This window comes from Lepidochelys kempii, chromosome 4 (assembly GCF_965140265.1).
Source record: "Lepidochelys kempii isolate rLepKem1 chromosome 4, rLepKem1.hap2, whole genome shotgun sequence".
Classification (NCBI taxonomy): Eukaryota; Metazoa; Chordata; order Testudines; family Cheloniidae; genus Lepidochelys; species Lepidochelys kempii.
This window is the reverse complement of record NC_133259.1, coordinates 58,613,370-58,633,790: the sequence shown is the minus strand read 5'-3', so window position 1 is coordinate 58,633,790 and position 20,421 is coordinate 58,613,370. Positions and strand designations below refer to the sequence as shown.

General features: G+C 39.4%; 1 protein-coding gene across 3 annotated transcripts in view; it reads right to left on the bottom strand.

Annotated features, from left to right (window-relative positions):
• Positions 1-273: 273 nt before the first annotated feature.
• FHDC1 (FH2 domain containing 1) overlaps positions 274-20,421 on the bottom strand; it is a 50,983-nt gene continuing 30,835 nt past the window's right edge. For all 3 annotated transcript variants that reach the window (XM_073341375.1, XM_073341377.1, XM_073341376.1), the window contains 8 exons: positions 20,194-20,279; positions 20,007-20,107; positions 16,149-16,219; positions 15,955-16,062; positions 14,852-14,922; positions 12,044-12,161; positions 8,328-8,492; positions 274-4,368 (listed from right to left, as the gene is read on the bottom strand). In XM_073341375.1, coding sequence (XP_073197476.1) covers positions 2,302-4,368; positions 8,328-8,492; positions 12,044-12,161; positions 14,852-14,922; positions 15,955-16,062; positions 16,149-16,219; positions 20,007-20,107; positions 20,194-20,279 — 2,787 coding nt within the window. In that variant the 3' untranslated portion in view covers positions 274-2,301. The remainder of the gene's footprint in view (positions 4,369-8,327; positions 8,493-12,043; positions 12,162-14,851; positions 14,923-15,954; positions 16,063-16,148; positions 16,220-20,006; positions 20,108-20,193; positions 20,280-20,421) is intronic.

The window sequence follows — 20,421 nt, the reverse complement described above, 5'->3', positions numbered from 1 at the left end:
GTGTGCAGAACATGCTGCACATACTAGCAATTAATCCTTCATTTTAGACCCAAATCTGCTCCACAAATTTGCTGGTAACCCCATGTTGAGAGCAAAAAGGCCTGCATTAGAAATGCTTGATCATGAAACTGAAGATATATAAAATATCTTTTAAAAAATTAATCCAACATTTAAAACTTCCTGAATTTATGTGTTAAAGTCCTTCCTTTTGGGACACTGTCAGGTTGAGAACTATAGTAGCAAAATCAAAATAGAAAAATATAAAAGCACATCTCTGGTAAGTGGGAACTTTATTAAACTACCAAGTTACTCAGAAATGTATAAATGGTCCATTAAATACATTGTTTGTTTTTACAGACATTTATATATATTTATTTACATTTTCCAAACATATTTAAATTACATTGTTTCAAGCTTACTACCAATAAAAGAGTTTAAAAAAAAAAGTCACCTGCTCTCACAAATGTGTACACAAGGACACACAGAGCTAAGGGACACGCTTTCATATTTAACCCACAAGGGAGGGAAGATCCGAAAGCTTATGAGATTTAAAGCAATATTCACTGAGGTCCTTGCCTGTGAATTAATTATAAAAATTCTCACTTTGAGAGACTCTCACAAGAGGTCCCACGGAACAGCTGATAGTGTTTTGGTATGCTGTCCACAGTGGGATCTGCTTGGTTAAGGGCCACTTGCTTTATTAAAATCATATAGCTAGCTGTACCCAGTTGGTTAGTTGCTAGCCCATGGAAGTGCGTGGGCAGGTAGTTAATTCTGAATGAAGTATACACTCCTAATGGAAAGGAGGGGGGTTGGGTGGGGTGGGAGTGATGTATCAGTAGGCAGAGAGACAACTTTCCAAATAGATTTCATTTTATGATTTTTTTAAAAATGAGGTTTCATTCGTAAGTGAATAAAAAGGCAGCTCTTTAAACAACATATTTAGAGACCGTCAGTTTCCCCACACCTACATACATTTCTCTTGGGAAGGCACAGAGCATGTTAAAACAAGTTTTCCCTCATTCTCTGTATCTTAATCTGACATGGTGTTAAAATTTGTTTCTGCAGAAAAAAAGGTATTTTTTTAAAAAAGCTTATGAAACACTAGTTTAAAACATGTCTTTAATTCATCCTTTAGCCACTTTAAACATTCAAAACCACATTTGAAGCAGCCAAAGAAGCTTAATTTACAAAACATTGTCCATGCGTAAGCTGTGTTTCTCCTGCTAAATGCTCCTGTTGACAAAGAAAGGAGGAGGAGGCGGCAGGGAAATGGCTGTTTCGGAGCCATAGCAACATTCAAGTAATTTGATAGTAGATAAACCAGTGGAAATAAGGAATGGTAAGAAAGTGCTCGGCACCAGGTTGCAGCCTTCAAATGTTGAATGCATCACCTTTGATATGTATTATAAATATGGCACTTTTGTATTACCAAAAGCTGGCAAGTTTGCATCTGACTGAAACGAGTCAGAACATGAGTAATTATTATCCCTAACAGCTACTGGTGGTATTTCCAATAGGCGTGACCTCCAGTTGCACTACTACATCCAGCACCAGTCATTTTTTACTATAGTCTACTTGTACGTGCAAGACAATTCTGCCACACTCATGGAGAATAAACTTTCTGCCCAGCAGAGTTTTCCTTCCTTCCTACACAGACAGACACATATACACAATAAGGCATGCCATAAATTCTTCAATGAGGTTAAGACAGCCACAAACAGTGAATGTCCTGTTTCACCATTTTCAGGCCAGCAGTTCCCAGTGTGTCCAATTGCCAGCAATGGACTTTGCAACAGGCACAGATGACTCCCTGAATCCAAGGAATCAAGAGTGACAGAAAGCATCTTCACCAAAGTTCATTTTCTGCACCATTCCAAAGGCGTCGTTTCAACTTTGAATAAAGGAACCAACTAGTGTAACTGCTTAAGCCTTAAAAAAAAAAAAAAAAAAAAACTGGCCATAACCCCCACCCCCCCTTTTTTTTCTTTTCATGTCACAAAAGCATTTCAATTGGTAGTTTTAAATTCCTTCAAGTTTGTTTTTTTAGCAATGTACTATACCACAAATGCACAAAAGATTTGTGGCACTTGTACTCCACCACAGTAACATTAAATACATTCAAATTCATGCTTACAGGACGAAGACCAGAACAAAAGCAGTTGCTGTCCTCGGATGGTGTACTGTTCATTAGATATCAGGAGATGTTATTAAACAGTGATATTACTGTTTTGGATATTTCACAAGAAATCCAGTGTTTAAACATGTGTTCATATTCCAAGATGTCAAAACCCCAAACCCTTATTTTAATAATGGTTTAAATATCTTCCCTATTGTGGTCCGGTTTGCATCTTTCAATTTAAGGGACGACTTTTCCATCATCCCTTGTTCCTTTGCTGTAGGTTCCACTTTAACACTGAGAATATCACTATGGTCGGTATTCCTTTTGACAACTCGAGCACTACTTGCTCGTTTTAGGGAGTTTCCAGGATTCTCCTTGGGGATGAGGTCATCAGAGGTTGCTGCTGGCCTCATTCTAGGTAGCCTCTGAGACACTGATCTTGTGATTCTTGGAGTTTTTGAAGAGTTAGGTAGATCCACCTTGGCACTCCTTGAGGAGGAGGCCACTGTGTTCCTTGCAAAGTTTGGTATAGAGGACGGTGTCTTGGGAGCACTGGCTGTCGTGCTTTTGTTAGCATCTGAAAGGGCCTGAGGTTTTACAGTGGAGCGACAAATCTTACTTTCATCTGGTTTTGATCTGGGAATACTTCTGACAGATTTAGAACCTGGCACTTTAAGAGAGCCCTTGCGTTGAACTTGATCCCTCTCAAAATGGGCACTGCTGGAAGTTGCAGTCCCTCGCTGTAATTTTGGCTCCTCTACTGATAAGCTATGCCTGTAAGGAGTTCTTGAAAGGGTTTCTGTTGTGCCTCGGATAGAGTTGCGTCGCGACAGTTGTGTTTCAGTTGTACTGGCCTCTCGAAGTGCTGGTTTGGCTTCTGGCTTTTTCAGACTGCTTGGTGCTTTGTTTGACCTGGAAATGGGCACCACTTTCCTCATACTCACACTTTCAGATGTATTCAAAGTTCTTATTGGTCTGGCAGTAGCTGTCTGGGTAGGGCGAGTGCCACTGGATTTTGAGGAGTTTAGAGATCTATCTTTTAGAGAGTTTCTCTTTGGTCCTAAGGATTCTCTACATTTTACAGGCTTTTCCTTAGGAAAGTTGTGCTTGCTGCTGGAGTCCTCTTTGTCATTTGAGGAAGTATGAAGAGAAATTTCCTTTGCAGAGGATGAATTCAGATTTGATGTGACTGTACTACTCCCATCTCGAGCATCATTTGCACAAGAGTAAGCTCTGCCATCTTGATCTTTCATTTCATTGCCCACTAATTTTAAATCATTTCCTTCTGAACAGTCGAAAGTCAGAGAACAATCAGTAGTAGATATATAGAACGTTGGCCCATGTTCTTTACTGCCAGAAACACTTGAATCCATAGATGTGAGGCCACTACTGGTACGCTCTGAAACTTCATTCTTGCAGCTTGCCACCTTGGCTTGACAATCTTCGGCCTCTCTGGAACTTTTGTAAGAGGACATTGCATCATCATCATCCGCAGTGCTGAGGGAGTGCACGCTCAAGTCATCTAGAGTCTCTAAGTCTGCCACACCACCGTCTTCTAAGTTTATTAGAGGCATGTCTGCCATAGGTTTTGTTCCTTGAATATCAGACTTATGTAGCCCTTTAACAACTTCAGGTTCCTCAACAGCAAGGGCCCAAGCATTTATAGCTGTTGCTTCCACACCAGGCACACTGGACGGGTGCTGCTTGTTGTCAGTATTCTTTTGTGAGTAACAGAGGTTAGTACTGGTAGAGCCCACCTCCATCTCTTGTAAGTGACTGGGCTGAGCTGAAGGCAACTGAGACAGATCTGCGCTATCCATTTTGGCTTCAAATGCTTCGTGTAAATTCAAGTTATTTAAACTGAGATCTCTAGCCTCTTTGGATTCAGTCAAGTCTATGCTGGGTCTTGCTTGTCGTGTGTTTGCACGAGGAAGGCTGTTGAATTTGTTTGGATCTTCATCCTTGGAGATTTCCAGGAAAGTCAGAAGCTCTCTATCTGCAGTAATCCCTAAGGACAGTCGGGAGCGCCTAGAGCTGGGGTTTCTATTCAAAGGACTTTGAGGTCTCTGCTGCAAGAAAGGTAGAAAATCCTCCAGTCCTTTTTTAGCCAATGTCTGAACATCATTTTCACTGCTACTTCTCCCAAAGCTCCCGAGCTCTCCAGCGGCCCAGGATCGGCGCTTTTCCTCCAGCTCCCTTAATCTCTGCAGTTGGTGAACTTCTTGGCTCTCTCGTTCCCTATTTTCCTGTCAAAGGAAGGAGAGAGAGGAATAAATACACATTTCAGAGTGAAGCATCCCTTATTTCAAAACAAGCTAAATGAGGCCACCCATCCCTTCATTTTTTCCTACAGTGGTCAGATCCCCACTCAAATCACCATGGCAACTATTGTACCATATGGAGAACAGTTTCCTGCCTAACTAATACAGCTCATTAGACCGGCCAGCATAGGAAGCACTGAAAAACACTATCAGACCCCTGCAGAGACCAAGAATATGAAATGCTAGTTTTTAAGTCCATTTTTAGTAAGTTTTAAGTCAGCAATTTTCACTGCATATGCAAACAAACATACAATTAATCTCAGCCATTAAAACAATCTAGTTTGATGCTACAAAGATCCATATGGCCCCCTGGATTCATTCCATCTTTCTGGACTTGACGTATCAGAGAGCTTGTACTCAAACACTCCAGTTGCAATTGTTCCTCGACAGGTGGCATTCTATAGCTAAGTTCCTATGAACTCCACAGTGGCATAGCCCCAGATTCTGTGGCAGTCTAGTGCAGGAGGCAGGGAATTCTGTGGCAGAGACTTCAATGAGTTATACATGCAAGTGATACTCGAATCAGCACATTTAACTTCTGTTCTTTATTTTGATAATAAATTCAGTGTTACGTTGTCCCCACACTCAATATTGAGTATATTAATATATTGTCGATATATAAATCTGCAACAACAGCAGAGGGTTGTTTGGGGCAGGCTCAATGTTTTTCTGCTAAAATCACTGGCAGTGAAATAGTTAAAGACCAGCATCTAAATGGTCACCGTTAGATTTCATATTTAAACGATTAAAGCCTTATCTGCACTATATATATATATATATTTATTTTTTTGAAACATGTGCACCTATTCCTAATACCACTGCAACTGCACAATGGAGCAAATGCTAGTATAGACAAGGTACTGATGACAGCCATCATTTCCCACTATGTTGCTAAAACCTAATCAGAGGAGGGCTATGCAGCAACATTTAAAGACAAAAACAAACCACACACACCAGCGTTCATATGGAGGTTTGTCTACTCTAGTGCTTCTTCTGTTGCTACCACAAGAGGAACTGCACCCATGGTAGCAACTGCAATGGCATGAAATTTTTTCAGAAAAAACGAAAAAAATTAGTGTGGACGTAGTCTTCAATGGGTGGAGCAGTTCATAACTCTCTGAGCTATTTTTCAGACTCAAGAAGATCAGATAGCCTCGGAAAGACCTACAACAACGTTCTTCAAAATCGAACTCTCTTTTTAAAAAAAGGGAACGCTTGGATGTTGGAACAAAATTCTGGGGCAAAGGGTTTATTCCATGACAATGGAATGTACTAAATCCTGCCCTTAGGCGGATCTCAATGAAGACGGATCAACTTTAAATAATCACTTTCTAAATATGAATTGGTTAAAAATAATTGCATATAATATACCTAATAGTGGAGTCATCCTTCAACGGTCTATGGTTTTACTAATTATTTCCCTTTAAAAAAATATACATCTTTTTAAGGAACTTTACAAATTGTTACCATACACTTTGTTTTAAATGTTTCATTGCATGATATTTCTCTCCATTTTTCTATTTGGTAAGGTTACACATTGAACTTTCTTACCCCAACCAAGATATACTTTTGGGGATTTTCTTATGCTATATCTACAAACATGACAAACTCAGACATTTTCAAAACATATTAATATGCAAAAAACTTCCAAATGCAATTCTTCTTCTGATCCAGTGCACTCTGAGTATCAAATGAATATCTTCTGTCCTCAGTCTATTTTGCTGTGTGTCTACATGCTGCATTTTTTCCCCACAACTATAACCTCTTATATTTTTTGGAACCATTCCTCTGTTTTTGGGCTGTTTCTTATCCAGCACGAGAGGCTACCATTAGTCTAGTGTCTACTAGCAAATATGAAATTAATTATTCATTTCTTTGAGTGTGACCTTTTCCATGGGAAAAAGCCTGGAGTATCACCAGTGGTTGATAAACATCAAACAATTTGTAATGTTTGGTTACAAAATGCATCCCAATACATGAATAATTGCACATGTCCTTTATATGCATAAAATCAGCTCTTTCATTTATCCAAACTCATGGTTTTGTATTATAAGTGCACACATGCACACACTAACCAGGCTGGTGTAGAGTACTACAAAACAGTATTTTTAAACAAAATATTCTTTTATCATGCTACACACAGAGATTGCAGACCCTCTCTTCCAAACTGAAGTTTATTTCCCTGGTGTAATTTGTCAACCCTACTATATATGATAAAATGTCAAAAGGATTTGGATATTTTGTGAGAACTTGTCAGCAAGTAATAAATTACTTTTTAAATTTGCTATCCATCCAGAAGTCACCACTTTTATAAAGTTAACTTTCTATATAAAACAGCTTTCTAGAAAATTGGAAAACAATGCTAGATTGAAGGTGCTGATACCAGAGGAGACTGTGCCAGTTAAAGTTGGATTTCATTTATTTAATTTAAAAAAACAAAACAAAAAAAAAACCCTAGAGAGAAATCTCTTTAGTATACAACTGGCTAGTTGTGTTTATTCTATGACTTTCCCAATCTTGAAAGCTCTCTGTTCACGATTGGGGATAAAGTCTGGATTATTTGCAATGGATGTCACTGCAAAAGAAGACATCTAATCTCTAGCTCTATCCCAAATGCAAAGGGTGGCTTGCCTTTGCCAAAAGGGTGGGTTCACATTTCTGGAGGGCAGAATTTTTATTACATTATTAATCCATCAGAGCCTAGCAATATTCACACGACTAAAAAAATTATCTACTGTGCTGTCAACACAGAATGACAGAATATACGAGTTAGAAGAACAGAAGAAGGGGAAAAGTCAGACTTTACAAATTGCTGTCAAATGCACAAAGTAAACAAACAAACAAAAAATTTTTATCTAGTTTATTCCAATGTAATTATCTTAAGGGTCACTTATAACAGAACGCAGAACTTTTTTTTTGCTTTTGTTGTTGCCAGAAATGCAATTCAGGTTGATGATATTCCTTTAATATTGAAGTACCCTGTACAGGCTAAACAGAATAAGGATTGGTCTGAGATATTATACATTTTGAATTAGTTTTGTTCAATATAATCCCAATTCAGACTACTTAAGCAGGTGAGTAGTCACACTGAAGGCAATGGGACTACTCCAGATGGTTAAATTATTTGTTATGAACTTGGGTATTGTATATCTGTTTTATTTATGTGTATTTATAAGCCAGGAGTATCGTTCAGATCTTCATGTCCCATCCAACAGTACTTTCTAGTGGATTTTTAATATGCCAATGTCAAACAGTTACTTAATTGGAAGTTGCCTGTTTATACCATTATACAGCACTGTAGGGGAAAATAGGCATGATGCATTGGATTAAATGAGACAAAGAACATATTTATGTACACAAAGCTGTCCCTGGAAAAAAGCAAAGCTGCCAATGACAAAAGTGGAGCAAAGGCTACAGAGGCTGCTTTCTGTTAGTCTGCTTTTCCATATCTCCCCCCAACAAGGCCACAAAGAGTCTTCATGGTACCAAAAACACCACTTAATGCCTTCCTCTGGAGGGAGAAAGAATGCAAGTCAGAGACAGGGAATTTTTACAGACTTGTAAAGAGGGTGAGGGAGGAAGCTATCTTACAATGACACTTAGATGACTGGCCCGACATGCCTCTAAATACTCTAATTGGTTGGTAACAAAATATTTGGGGCAGCAAAACGTTTGACTTAATTATTGGATTGGCTACAAGCCTGGGAGAGCTAGCTATTTTCCAGTTTGCTTAGAGCAACAAAAGCCCTAGAAATGGGCAATTTGCCACATGACATTAATTCAAACAAATATGTCAAATATTATGGGGATGTTAGCAGTCTTAGATCACATAAGAATAAAAGATTTATTTTAACTGAAAGAGAATGTGTTTTCATTCTCCTTACCTTAACAGCCTTGTTGAACTTTATACAGAAGTCCCTGAATATCTGAAAGCACTCATCCAGTTTCATGGTTTCTTTGTCTTCACAGAAAAAGTCAATAAGTGTATTTCCTTGCTCCTGTAATTCTCGTTTCCAGTATTCTAGCTCTTTTAGTTCTTTTACAGCAAACTGCAGTAAAACATATACATTGTAAGCTAGACATATTAAGAACTTATACACCTGATAGATATAGTAGGTGCTGATGAAATCTATATTCCCATCTACCAGCTATCACAGAGTCCAATAAATCAGGACTTTGAGAGTAACATCTTACAGTGTAAAAGCAGACTTGTTGCCATTTCAGTGAAGTGAGAAAGAAAAAGAAAAAAGATAAAACAAAACAGTAATTCCAACGAGCAAGATGTATCACTAGATGAAGGATTAATCTAATCGCCTTTTATGATGAGATTACTAGTTCTGTGGATGAAGGGAAAGCAGTGGATGTATTGTTTCTAGACTTTAGCAAAGCTTTTGACACTGTCTCCCACAGTATTCTTGTCAGCAAGTTAAGGAAGTATGGGCTGGATCAATGCACTATAAGGTGGGTAGAAAGCTGGCTAGATTGTCGGGCTCAACGGGTAGTGATCAATGGCTCCATGTCTAGTTGGCAGCCGGTGTCAAGTGGAGTGCCCCAGGGGTCGGTCCTGGGGCCGGTTTTGTTCAATATCTTCATAAATGATCTGGAGGATGGTGTGGATTGCACTCTCAGCAAATTTGTGGATGATACTAAACTGGGAGGAGTGGTAGATACGCTGGAGGGGAGGGATAGGATACAGAAGGACCTAGACAAATTGGAGGATTGGGCCAAAAGAAATCTGATGAGGTTCAATAAGGATAAGTGCAGGGTCCTGCACTTAGGACGGAAGAACCCAATGCACAGCTACAGACTAGGGACCGAATGGCTAGGCAGCAGTTCTGCGGAAAAGGACCTAGGGGTGACAGTGGACGAGAAGCTGGATATGAGTCAGCAGTGTGCCCTTGTTGCCAAGAAGGCCAATGGCATTTTGGGATGTATAAGTAGGGGCATAGCGAGCAGATCGAGGGACGTGATCGTTCCCCTCTATTCGACATTGGTGAGGCCTCATCTGGAGTACTGTGTCCAGTTTTGGGCCCCACACTTCAAGAAGGATGTGGATAAATTGGAGAGAGTCCAGCGAAGGGCAACAAAAATGATTAGGGGACTGGAACACATGAGTTATGAGGAGAGGCTGAGGGAGCTGGGATTGTTTAGCCTGCAGAAGAGAAGAATGAGGGGGGATTTGATAGCTGCTTTCAACTACCTGAAAGGGGGTTCCAAAGAGGATGGCTCTAGACTGTTCTCAATGGTAGCAGATGACAGAACGAGGAGTAATGGTCTCAAGTTGCAGTGGGGGAGGTTTAGATTGGATATTAGGAAAAACTTTTTCACTAAGAGGGTGGTGAAATACTGGAATGCGTTACCTAGGGAGGTGGTAGAATCTCCTTCCTTAGAGGTTTTTAAGGTCAGGCTTGACAAAGCCCTGGCTGGGATGATTTAACTGGGAATTGGTCCTGCTTCGAGCAGGGGGTTAGACTAGATGACCTTCTGGGGTCCCTTCCAACCCTGATATTCTATGATTCTATGAAAAGCAAAACAACGGGTTTCAAACTTTAACTCTGAATTTTAATCTCCCCCCACCCCAAATTTCTGACTAGATTTTGATTGTATTTAAATACTATAGCATTTTGAAACATACACAAGGTCTGAGGGTCTTCCATGAAGGATAGCTCCGTGCTTTGAGCATTGGCCTGCTAAACCCAGGGTTGTGAGTTCAATCCTCGAGGGGGCCATTTAGGGATCTGGGGCAAAAACTGAGGATTGGTCCTGCTTGAGCAGGGGGTTGGACTAGATGACCTCCTGATGTCCCTTCAAACCCTGATATTCTATGATTCTATGAGGAAGTTGCTCAGATACCACAGTGATGGGCATCAGTGTAAGAACCTAAATAAGAATCTATATAATGTTTTACCCAAGCATTTAAGGAAAAGCAGGAATGGACTTAGACACATTTTAAATCCAAGCCATTTTTTCAAGGAATTGACAAAATAAAAGTTAAGTCTAACAACCACTAAAGGCAAACTAGTGTTTGAACAAGCTTAGGATACCACAATATTGATCTAAAAAATATTAACTGGATTATCTTACCCTCCCTCTTTTTTCTTGTATCTATTTACATATATATTTGTATATATGTAAATAGATACAAATAATGTCATCAGCTCTTTTATTAGTTTAATTTAGATGATGAAAGAACAACAGTCTTAAAAGTATAACAAAAAGACGAAAAAAATGCCAGAAATATTAAAAACAACCTACTAAACAAAATTGCTGTATAAAGTAGCAGTTTGTATCAAGAGCCTAAGACTTTATATAGAGGGTGTGGGGATTTTTTTTTTTTTTCGGGTGGGGGAAAATTACTGTAGGAATAAATCTTTGCTTGTCAGTCTTCACACACACACACCAAAGCAAACAAAAGCTGGATTTAAGATAAACAGGACAACTGACATGCATGGATAATTAGCTCTACCACATATATTAGTAGCTTATTCACAGGGATGACATAATGTAAGATGACTTATCTGTGTAGTTATTGCCCATAATTTCAAAAATGGAAGCATTATGTAAAGTATATATTTGTAAAGTGAAAAATGGTTCAAAGATTCCACTTGGCATTTGTCCTAAGCAAGGTTTTAATGGTACATAAAGCTAGCTATTAAAATAAAAAACATGTTAAAACACAACATTAAGGAGTCTTAATGCAGTGGATAAAAGCTAAGAATTCAGAGTGAGGGCAACTACTCCATTCTTAACCCTGAAGTTCCTGACAAACCTTAGTTCCTGACAAAGTGCAATGGCTAATCCATTAACAGCTTCTGTAAATTTAAATCACAACTGCCTTAACAAGTTTCTTGGTAAATACTGTATTCTTATTTGCAATATTTATACAAAAAATATATATATAAAAAAGACAGACACACTCTTACACTTCATTGAAACCCAAGTATAGATTCTTCCACTCATCATTACCCGCTAAAAGGTGTTACATGACATGTGTCAAGATTGTTTCAAAAGTTAAGTACTCTGTTTATTTACATACAAAAAAATTACTGGGAAAACCAAATAAAACCACCACCCAAGAACGATTGTGGGGCTCACACTAGAAGTATATGTTAAGGGTTAATCCACAGCAAATCTGTTAAACATACGAATTGCTAAAAACACCCCTTCAATCTCCCAACAACTAGAGTTTGAAATGCTCAATGTTATCTCAACTAAAACTGGCATGCTTCAGCATAACAAGTTGGTAAGAATCTAGCTTCTGCGTGTTAAATACAAAGCAGTAGAACAGTGCAAATAATCTGATATTCTAACCACTGATCTTCATCAGCCATTTCACGATAGTTAAACATGCTTGCCTGATTAGCCCTTAAGGCAACACACATCCAATATTTTTTCCTCTAAACAGCGTAGTCCTTTATAAACTCATATTTGACAAACACAGTAGTGCAGCGTGAGCAGCTCTGAAGGGATGATTTATGATGAGACAGACATATTAAAGTGAATCTACTGCCTGTTAACACATCCATGCAAATTATGGTAAACTGAGAAACACTGCTGCATTGAAGTGACAGTAACACATTACCAGGGATATTCTACAAACCTGGATAAAACCTTCCATCTGGTGAAAAAGTCCTGGGTCCTGCTGAATATTGTCTTTAAGAGATCTTGTCTTGGCAGATAGAGAATGAAGTTCTGCTTCTATATTATCAATGGATAATCTAAAAAATAGCATATACAGAGAGCACTTACTGAGAGAAAGGAGTTGCCCATTGTTAGGTGTTGCATGCTTCATAAATTTGTCATAATACACCACCTGTACATCAAACAAGACCTGCCTGCTTGGTAAACCTTCCCAGAGCAGAAGGTAAGAGTTAGCAGAAAAATCTGCTTATTTTTCCTTATTTGCAATGTTGAAAGGTTCCCTAAGCTTTCTTACAGGATATTCCTTCAGGAAGTCACAGCAATGCAGGCAGCTCAAAGAGCCACAAATTCCCTTCAGCCAGCAGCCATGATGTTTCATCCTTCTACCATATTACCTGCATAGTTGCAACACACCCCTTCACACCACTTATGTGATGTGGCTGCTAAACAGACACACTCCTGATCAGTACACAGCCTAGTGCAAGTTACAGACGAATCTCCCCCTCTGCAGGTTTCATGCATTCTTCCTGGGGCATCATTGCTCACTATTCAGAGCAGTGCAACAGGCCTAAGACTCACAGAAATAGCCCTGTTCTTATGGAATCTGAGCCCCTTTGTGTTTGAAGGCCCAGCTCCTACAGTTTTTGCAGCCCTACTTGCAAATTAGTAGCAAGCGACTGAGTCTCTCAACCACCTCAGCAATAGATCTTTCCGGGTAAGTCCCACAGGGAGATGGTATTACCCCAGCACAGTGAGTTCAATACCACCACAGAATTTTAGTCTCACTTTAGGAACTGAAGCATTAGTAATGTCTCCCAGATGGCCCAACATTACTGACTGCATACACTTATTATGGTTGGAGTGCATTTCACCAGTAGCATGATTTTAATTGCTGTCACTGCTTTTTTACAGGTATGTGAACTGCAGTCCCCATGAATGCTACCCAGAGTACACAGGGCTGGTGATGATGGCAGCAGCACCTATAATTATTAGCACTAGAGCAGGGAGTCTACATATCTATGGGTATGAGGTAGGCTATTTTTCCTCAGTATCCTTCTTCTCCACTAATACACTCCCTGCTTCAGCGAAGATCACAGATGCTTCAGAGATCTGCATCCCAGTGCATTGCAGAACCTTTAGCATAGCAAAAAGTCTGTAGGTGACACGGGTTGCATTCTGCAGGCCTATAAAAGAGAGCAGTAAGAAAATGCAAGAGAACTAAATTAACAGAGGGCACTACAACAAATGTGTGCTTTTGAAGATTTTGGGGGTTTATCAGCAGCTTGTACTAGCGAGTTTTTGATCTTATTCATGTCCAATGGTTATAATGTGTTTTGGTTTGTTTCATTTTTGTCTCACCATTGGTTTTAGTCAGATTAAATGACAAATGTTATGTTGCAAATTGGACCTGTCCAAAAAACAGTCTTTTCCCTCCCATGAAAAATTTTGTATTGGGGAGGGGGGAAACTTTCACCCAAATGGGATAAGGAGGTCAAAAATTCTAAATATTTCACAGGAGGGAAAAGACAGGGGGGAAAAAAAAATCTATTTTGGGTGAGCCAAAATGGAAGTTGTCTGCTTACTCCCTGGGAAGCCTGGGCTCCTCAGCAGTCTGCCAGACAGGTTGCCGAGGAGTCAACGGCAAGACAGAAGGAAGCCAGGCAGGTTTCCATCAGAAATTTCCAGTCAGGTCTATTATGAACAGATTCGCAGTACCTTCCCTCAGGGGATCTCAAAGTACTTTACAGACATTAAATTAAGACTCAGTATATCCATGAGATATGAACTCTCTCTATTTTACAGATGTGGAAAGAAGTTAAGCCCAAAGTTGAAGACAGAGATGATGGCCAGGATTACAACTCAGCGGTTCCTAGCTTCCAGTTCTATGCTCGAAATCATACACTGCCTCGTAAAAGTACATATATAGTTTAGCCAGGTATGAATTAATGTTACCTGTAGAATTATACAATTCAAGGCCTCAGGTTGAAAACTTTACTTAACCCCAGGTATTATAGTTTTCTTCTATACACAGAATGAATACAACATGTTCATTCACAAGCATAATCTTCCTTCCCTCTACCACCTAAGAGAACTCAAGTTTGGGGACTCAAGTTTGTAAAGTAAGTTCATATATTACAAGAATGGGGTGGTCCAGTATTTTGAATGTCCCATAAACCCTATAGTAGAGTGTGTATTATGGAGGGAGGATCTCCAGGACAAAAAGGGAGGGGGTATTGCAAAAATGGGGAAATGTAATCTGTAGAGGAAGCGAGAGCCACTAGTAATCTTTATTAGTGTATGTGGTACCAGATCTGGAAAGAAAGGTACTATACCAACCCAACAGATATCTGGAAGTTATTCTATAGAACAGCAGTAACAGTAACATGACACTATTTTAAAAACATGCCCTGAAGGTTGATCTGTTAAAAGTAATATATATGCATTTACCTAGTTGAACATTGTATTGAAAAAGGCAAAAAAACCCTATAAAAATCAATTAATAAAAACCTCTAAACCTGAAGGAAGAAGAAAAGGAGTACTTGTGGCACCTTAGAGACTAACCAATTTATTTGAGCATGAGCTTTCGTGAGCTACAGCTCACTGAAGGCAAACTTCTGTTTGCAAATGAAAATGAAGCCCTGAAAGCAATGGTAAACACTTGTAAAGATCTCAGTTTTAATGCCAAAGCTTTGTAAATGTGCTTCTGTGCTTCACAAAAAGAAGACTCATGTCTCTTTCTAACAAGTTCTCAGTTTTCTTTGCTCACCTGGCTGCATCATGAACGTGCCGTAATTTTTCTGAAAAGGTTAGAAGAACCACATCTTTCTTTTGTGCTTCCTAAAATTAAAAAACAAACAACGTCCCTTTCACATTCCATTACCCTGCTAAAATCTAAGTAAAGACTGTTTCTAAAGCTTTGGCAAAGGCATTTAGTTTCTATATTGCCACTGCTGCTAGGTTCTATTTTTCATTCAGTTCAAATGAGTGAATTATTGGAAAAAAGCCTCACTTAAAGGTGGACAAGGATCAGACCTAGAGAGAGTTTAAACAATTTCCATTTCACAGCACACAGATAATAGTACCTTCTTCCACTGAAAACAATCCATGTGCATTAAGAGAGAATCTTAGGTAAGGGCAATTGACTAATGCCAATTGTTTGGGCTAATGCAATATTTCCTGCCTAAACATCACCTAACACTTATGTTGTTAGCTGAAGGTGTCTTGCTGATGTGAAAGCTGTTAAACCAGTCTGCACGCAGACAATGAAAAAAATCACAAGTGGAAGTATTTCAATCTTTTCCATTCCATGGAGGGAAGGTAAATTTGGTCAAGACAGTGACCCCAGGTGCATTTCAAATTCATTCCAATTGGAAAAGGAAAAAAGGCAAAAAACCCCTAAGGAGCTGCAAAAGATTTGATAGCTTTAAAAAAATCTAACAAGTCAAGCAGCGCAATGAAATAGAACATTTCTCCACAGAAGTTTTAATAGAAAGAAGAAGTTTTTATCAAAATTGACAGCTCCTTTAACAAAGTATCCCAGGACTTGAATAGTCAGGGGATGTTACACTTGAAGAACTAGATGGGGAATTTTTTTTTTTTTTTTTAAACACAATACCAGAAAGTTTCTGCTGAAGATTTAATTAGTCTTTATATTTGTTCAGTTTTCTGTGGATGGGATCACAATACACAGGTAAGCTAGCGGAATGTGCGGAAGCAAAGAGGGAACGGTTAAGGACCAGAAACTTAAGGTTTACCCTCTTATTGTACGGCACATATCTCTTCCACTCAACTAAAACAAACTATCAGTCATCCGTGCCTCCCCTAATTAGATTATAACAGTTATTCTCAAAGATGGTAGTTTTTACATACCAAAGCAACAAAATGCAGCAGATTCATCCCAGGTTTGTTTGCTTTTGTGTCTGCCAGCTTGAGCAGTGACGAGAGTTTAAAGCCAACTGCATTGCCAGCATAACCCCCCTAGAGAGGAAAAGAGACAGAGAAGGCATGTGACATCAGTGGACTGCAATAGTCAATCAGGCCTCTTCATTTTGATGCACACTTACTGCATTCATAATATTCCCAGCCTGAAGGACCAAGTGTAATATGGAATGTAGTTCCTCACATGACATTAACTCTGTAAAGAAACAAACAGAAAGTTGCAGTCTGGAGGCTGTTTGTTAGAAATATATGTAGTGTGTATATTATACATAGATTGTCAGTTACCAAAGTCCATTTCATCCTCAAGCTCATAAAAGGTGTGAATTTTTTTATTTTTTTTATTTATTTTTTACAGGAAACTACAATTAACTGAAAGGTCATGGGAGAAAATGACATTATATAATCCAAAGTCACTGCTTCCATAATGACAGAATATCATTGACAGTTGGCAAACCACAAAGTATACGTTCAGACCTTAGCTCAGCTAGTATAATGTTTCCAAGGCAACCACCAGTAGCTCAGGAAACATTTGGGGTCTAATCCTGCCCAGCGCTGAGTGTCTCATAAGAGCTGCCAACAACCCTCACCTCCCACTAACTTCAGAATGAAGCAAGTGTACTTAGCACCTTGCAGGAACTGTTCAATGTCTGACAGGATTGGGACCTTGATTACTAAAGTTTGTATATAAAAATAATTGGTTGGGTCTGAAAAGGTGTACGGAAAGTACAACTTTCCTTATTTACCCCTCCTCCCCCCACCCTGCAGACTTTCTGCATAATCAAAAGACAGTGAGTTACAATAAAGACAGCTCTGAGACACCAAAGATAGAATATAAGGCTACATTAAAACGTCATACAGACAGTAATACGAAATAAAACTTCTTAATAAAAACTCTTATAATAAAAGCTTATTTCCTACATATTCTACTTTTGCAAAACACAACAGTACTTTAGATGAAAATATACATGGACATTTTCAACAAGATTCAACTTAACATACAAGTATGTGCTTAGAAACTATCATAAGAAATACCTTAGAAATAAGAGAAATAGAGCTATGGAGCTGTGAAGAGTTAATAAAATTAGTATTCTACAAATGCTGTAGAGCAGTGGTTCTCAAAGCCAGTCAGCCGCTTGTTCAGGGAAAGCCCATGGCGAGCCGGACCAGTTTGTTTACCTGCCGCGTCTGCAGGTTCGGCCGATCGTGGCTCCCAGCGGTCGCGGTTTGCTGCTCCAGGCCAATGGGGGCTGTGGGAAGCGGCACGGGCCAAGGGATGTGCTGGCTGCCCTTCCCGCAACCCCCATTGGCCTGGAGCGGCGAACCGCGGCCAGCGGGAGCTGCGATCGGCCAAACCTGCGGACGCGACAGGTAAACAAACTGGTCCGGCTCGCCATGGGCTTTCCCTGAACAAGCGGCTGACTGGCTTTGAGAACCACTGCTGTAGAGTAAAAGATCTTTGCAAATTTGCAAGGTATTCACAGCATGGGAATAAACACTATAGAGAATTTTATTTTATAAGGTTTGATGAATATCTAGCCATTCATAGTAAAATGTGGAACACTTAAATTGTAGAAGGCTTAAAATAAACACACTTGCAATCAGTGCACTGTGAAAATTTTTTTTTTAAGAAAAGACATTATATTGCTCCAAAATTAGCATTATTTAAATTATCCTGTTTTTAACGGTTTAATCCAACATGCTAATCTGTCATTATGGAAGCAGTCAGAAGTGGTACCTCTCAAACCACTTTGTTCGGTGTTAGCAGCCTGCCAGAACACAAGGTAATTAAAAATGTTTTGATACAAAAAGCTTTATACAAGGAAGCATTTTATAGCAAGAGGCAGAAAAGAATGTGCAAGTGGATATAAAAGTCTATAAACTAAGAAGAGAAGTCAGCCTGCAAAGATGGCACACCGGACGAGCCCATCTTTACTACAGTTGCTACCCTGTCAAGTGACAGTTACAACATACCGTATATACTCGTTCATTAGCCCGTTCGTTTATAAGCCAACCCCCAAGATGGATAGGTATAAATAGTAAAAACCGTATGACCCTTTCATAAGACGACCCTATATTTCAGGGGTTGGCAAACTTTGGCTCCCGGCCCATCAGGGTAAGCCGCTGGTGGGTCGGGACATTTAGTTTACCTGCTGCGTCTGCAGGCATGGAGCCCCTCAGCTCCCTGTGGCCGCTGTTTGCCATTCCCAGCCAATGGGAGCTGCGGGAACGCTCCAGGTAAACAAAACGACAATGTATTAGATATTCAATTCAATGATTTCATAGAGTTTAAAATCATCAAATTTTGGTGTAGACCCATTTATAAGCCGACCCCTGCTCTTTGATGCGTCACTTTTTTACCAAAAATATTTGGCCTATGAACGAATATATATGGTAGTTCAATTTTGCAGTGTACATGGACCTTTATCAATTGACTTGCTTGTAAGTCCCCAGTTAAACTCTCAGCATTAGCAAGATACAACAGGCTTTTTTGCCAAAAATTTACAGCCATTACTACCACCAATTCAGCTCTACCACTGGAAGCATTAGTGTAGACAAGGCTCCTGCAGCTGGACACTTTGACTACTGTGTTGTCTAACACTGCTTGGGGCAGATATGAGCAATGCTCCTGTGGCTTTCAATGTGTTTACCAGTCTTCCCACACTAAGGATCAGAGTAAAAGGGCAACACAGGGATTAGGTGAAAGTCAGAATCATAGGAAGGAGCAAAACCAGAAAATTAAGAAGTTAATTATTTTGCATTAGATTAAGAGAGAGAACTTAAGAATGGCCCTAGTGGGTCAGACCAAAGGTCTATCTAGCCCAGTATCCTGTCTTCCAACAGTGGGCAGTGCCAGGTGCCCCAGAGGGAATGAACAGAACAGGTAATCATCAAGTGATCCATCTCCTGTCACTCATTCCCAGCTTCTGGCAAAGAGAGGCTAGGGACACCATTCCTGCCCACCCTGGCTAATAGCCATTGATGGACCTATCCTCCATGAATTTATCTAGGTTTTTTGAACCCTGTTATGGTCTTGGCCTTCACAACATCCTCCGGCAAGGAGTTCCACAGGTTGACTGTGCATTGTGTGAAGAAATACTTCCTTTTATTTGTTTTTAATCTGCTGCCTATTAATTTCATTTGGTGACCCCCTAGTTCTTGTGTTATGAGAAGTAGTAAACAACACTTCCTTATCTACTTTCTCTACACCAGTCACGATTTTATAGACCTCAATCATATCTCCCCTTAGCTGTTTCTTTTCCAAGCTGAAAAGTCCCAGTCTTATTAATCTCTCCTCATACGGAAGCCGTTCCATACACGTAATAATCTTTGTTGCCCTTTTCTGAACCTTTTCCAATTCTAATATATCTTGTTTGAGATGTGGCGACCACATCTGCACACAGTATTCAAGATGTGGGCATACCATGGATTTATATAGAGGCAACATGATATTTTCTGTCCTATTATCTATCCCTTTCTTAATTATTCCCAGCATTCTGTTTGCTTTTTTGACTGCCGCTGCACATCGAGTGGATGTTTTCAGAGAACTAGAGAGAGAAAGCAGAAGGCAGGACTTAATTAGGATTTGGGTTCCTGGACCAAAGGAGCAACATATCACCAGCACTCTGGTGCCTGTAAAGTTTAGAAAATAGGGAGTTCAGAAGAACAGAAGGAAATGGATCTATAAGAGATTACATGAGAATTCATTAGGATAATTATTTCAGTCAACCAATATTGCCATCTTACAGACAGCTTTACCAGGCATAGAGGAATGTGAAAGAGATGCAGTAACTTCGGGATCTTTGGCCCTGGGAGCAGAGTAAAAATTCAACAGACACACCCTTATGGAATGTGTCAGAGGCTAGTTAGCGTCCTTTAAATAGCTACTAGGTACCTGAAATTCAAGATCTAGTCTCTACAATGCAGATTGATTAATCTGCTTGCAAAAACAAGAATGTAATGCATGTCAAAGCATGTTTAATTACCTTTCGTAGCTGTTCTTATAATTGCCATGTCTTTCTGCAGAGAAGTACAAGAAGGTGTGAATTCTCTCTTTAGCACCATAGCTTCAATCCGAAGAGAATAGCTGGAACATAAATAAACCTAGCTTTAAAACAGAGAGCCAAAAAAAGAGAGTTTGCCATGAATAGAATAAACCTAGTACCTCCTTACTTTGGCACCTGGATTAGTAAATACATAAAGTAATCAGCTTGACACAGTTTTGCTACATCTCCATCAAAGGCTTTTAATTTCTTTACCTAGAAGAGAAAAAGAGAAAATAATAAAACAGCTTAATCTAAAGTCAAGATTAAAGATGAAAGTAAAAGAATACACCTTTACTGAAGAGAAGCAAATTTAACTTAAAGAATTAGTCAGTTCAGTTACTTGCTTTAGGGGAGT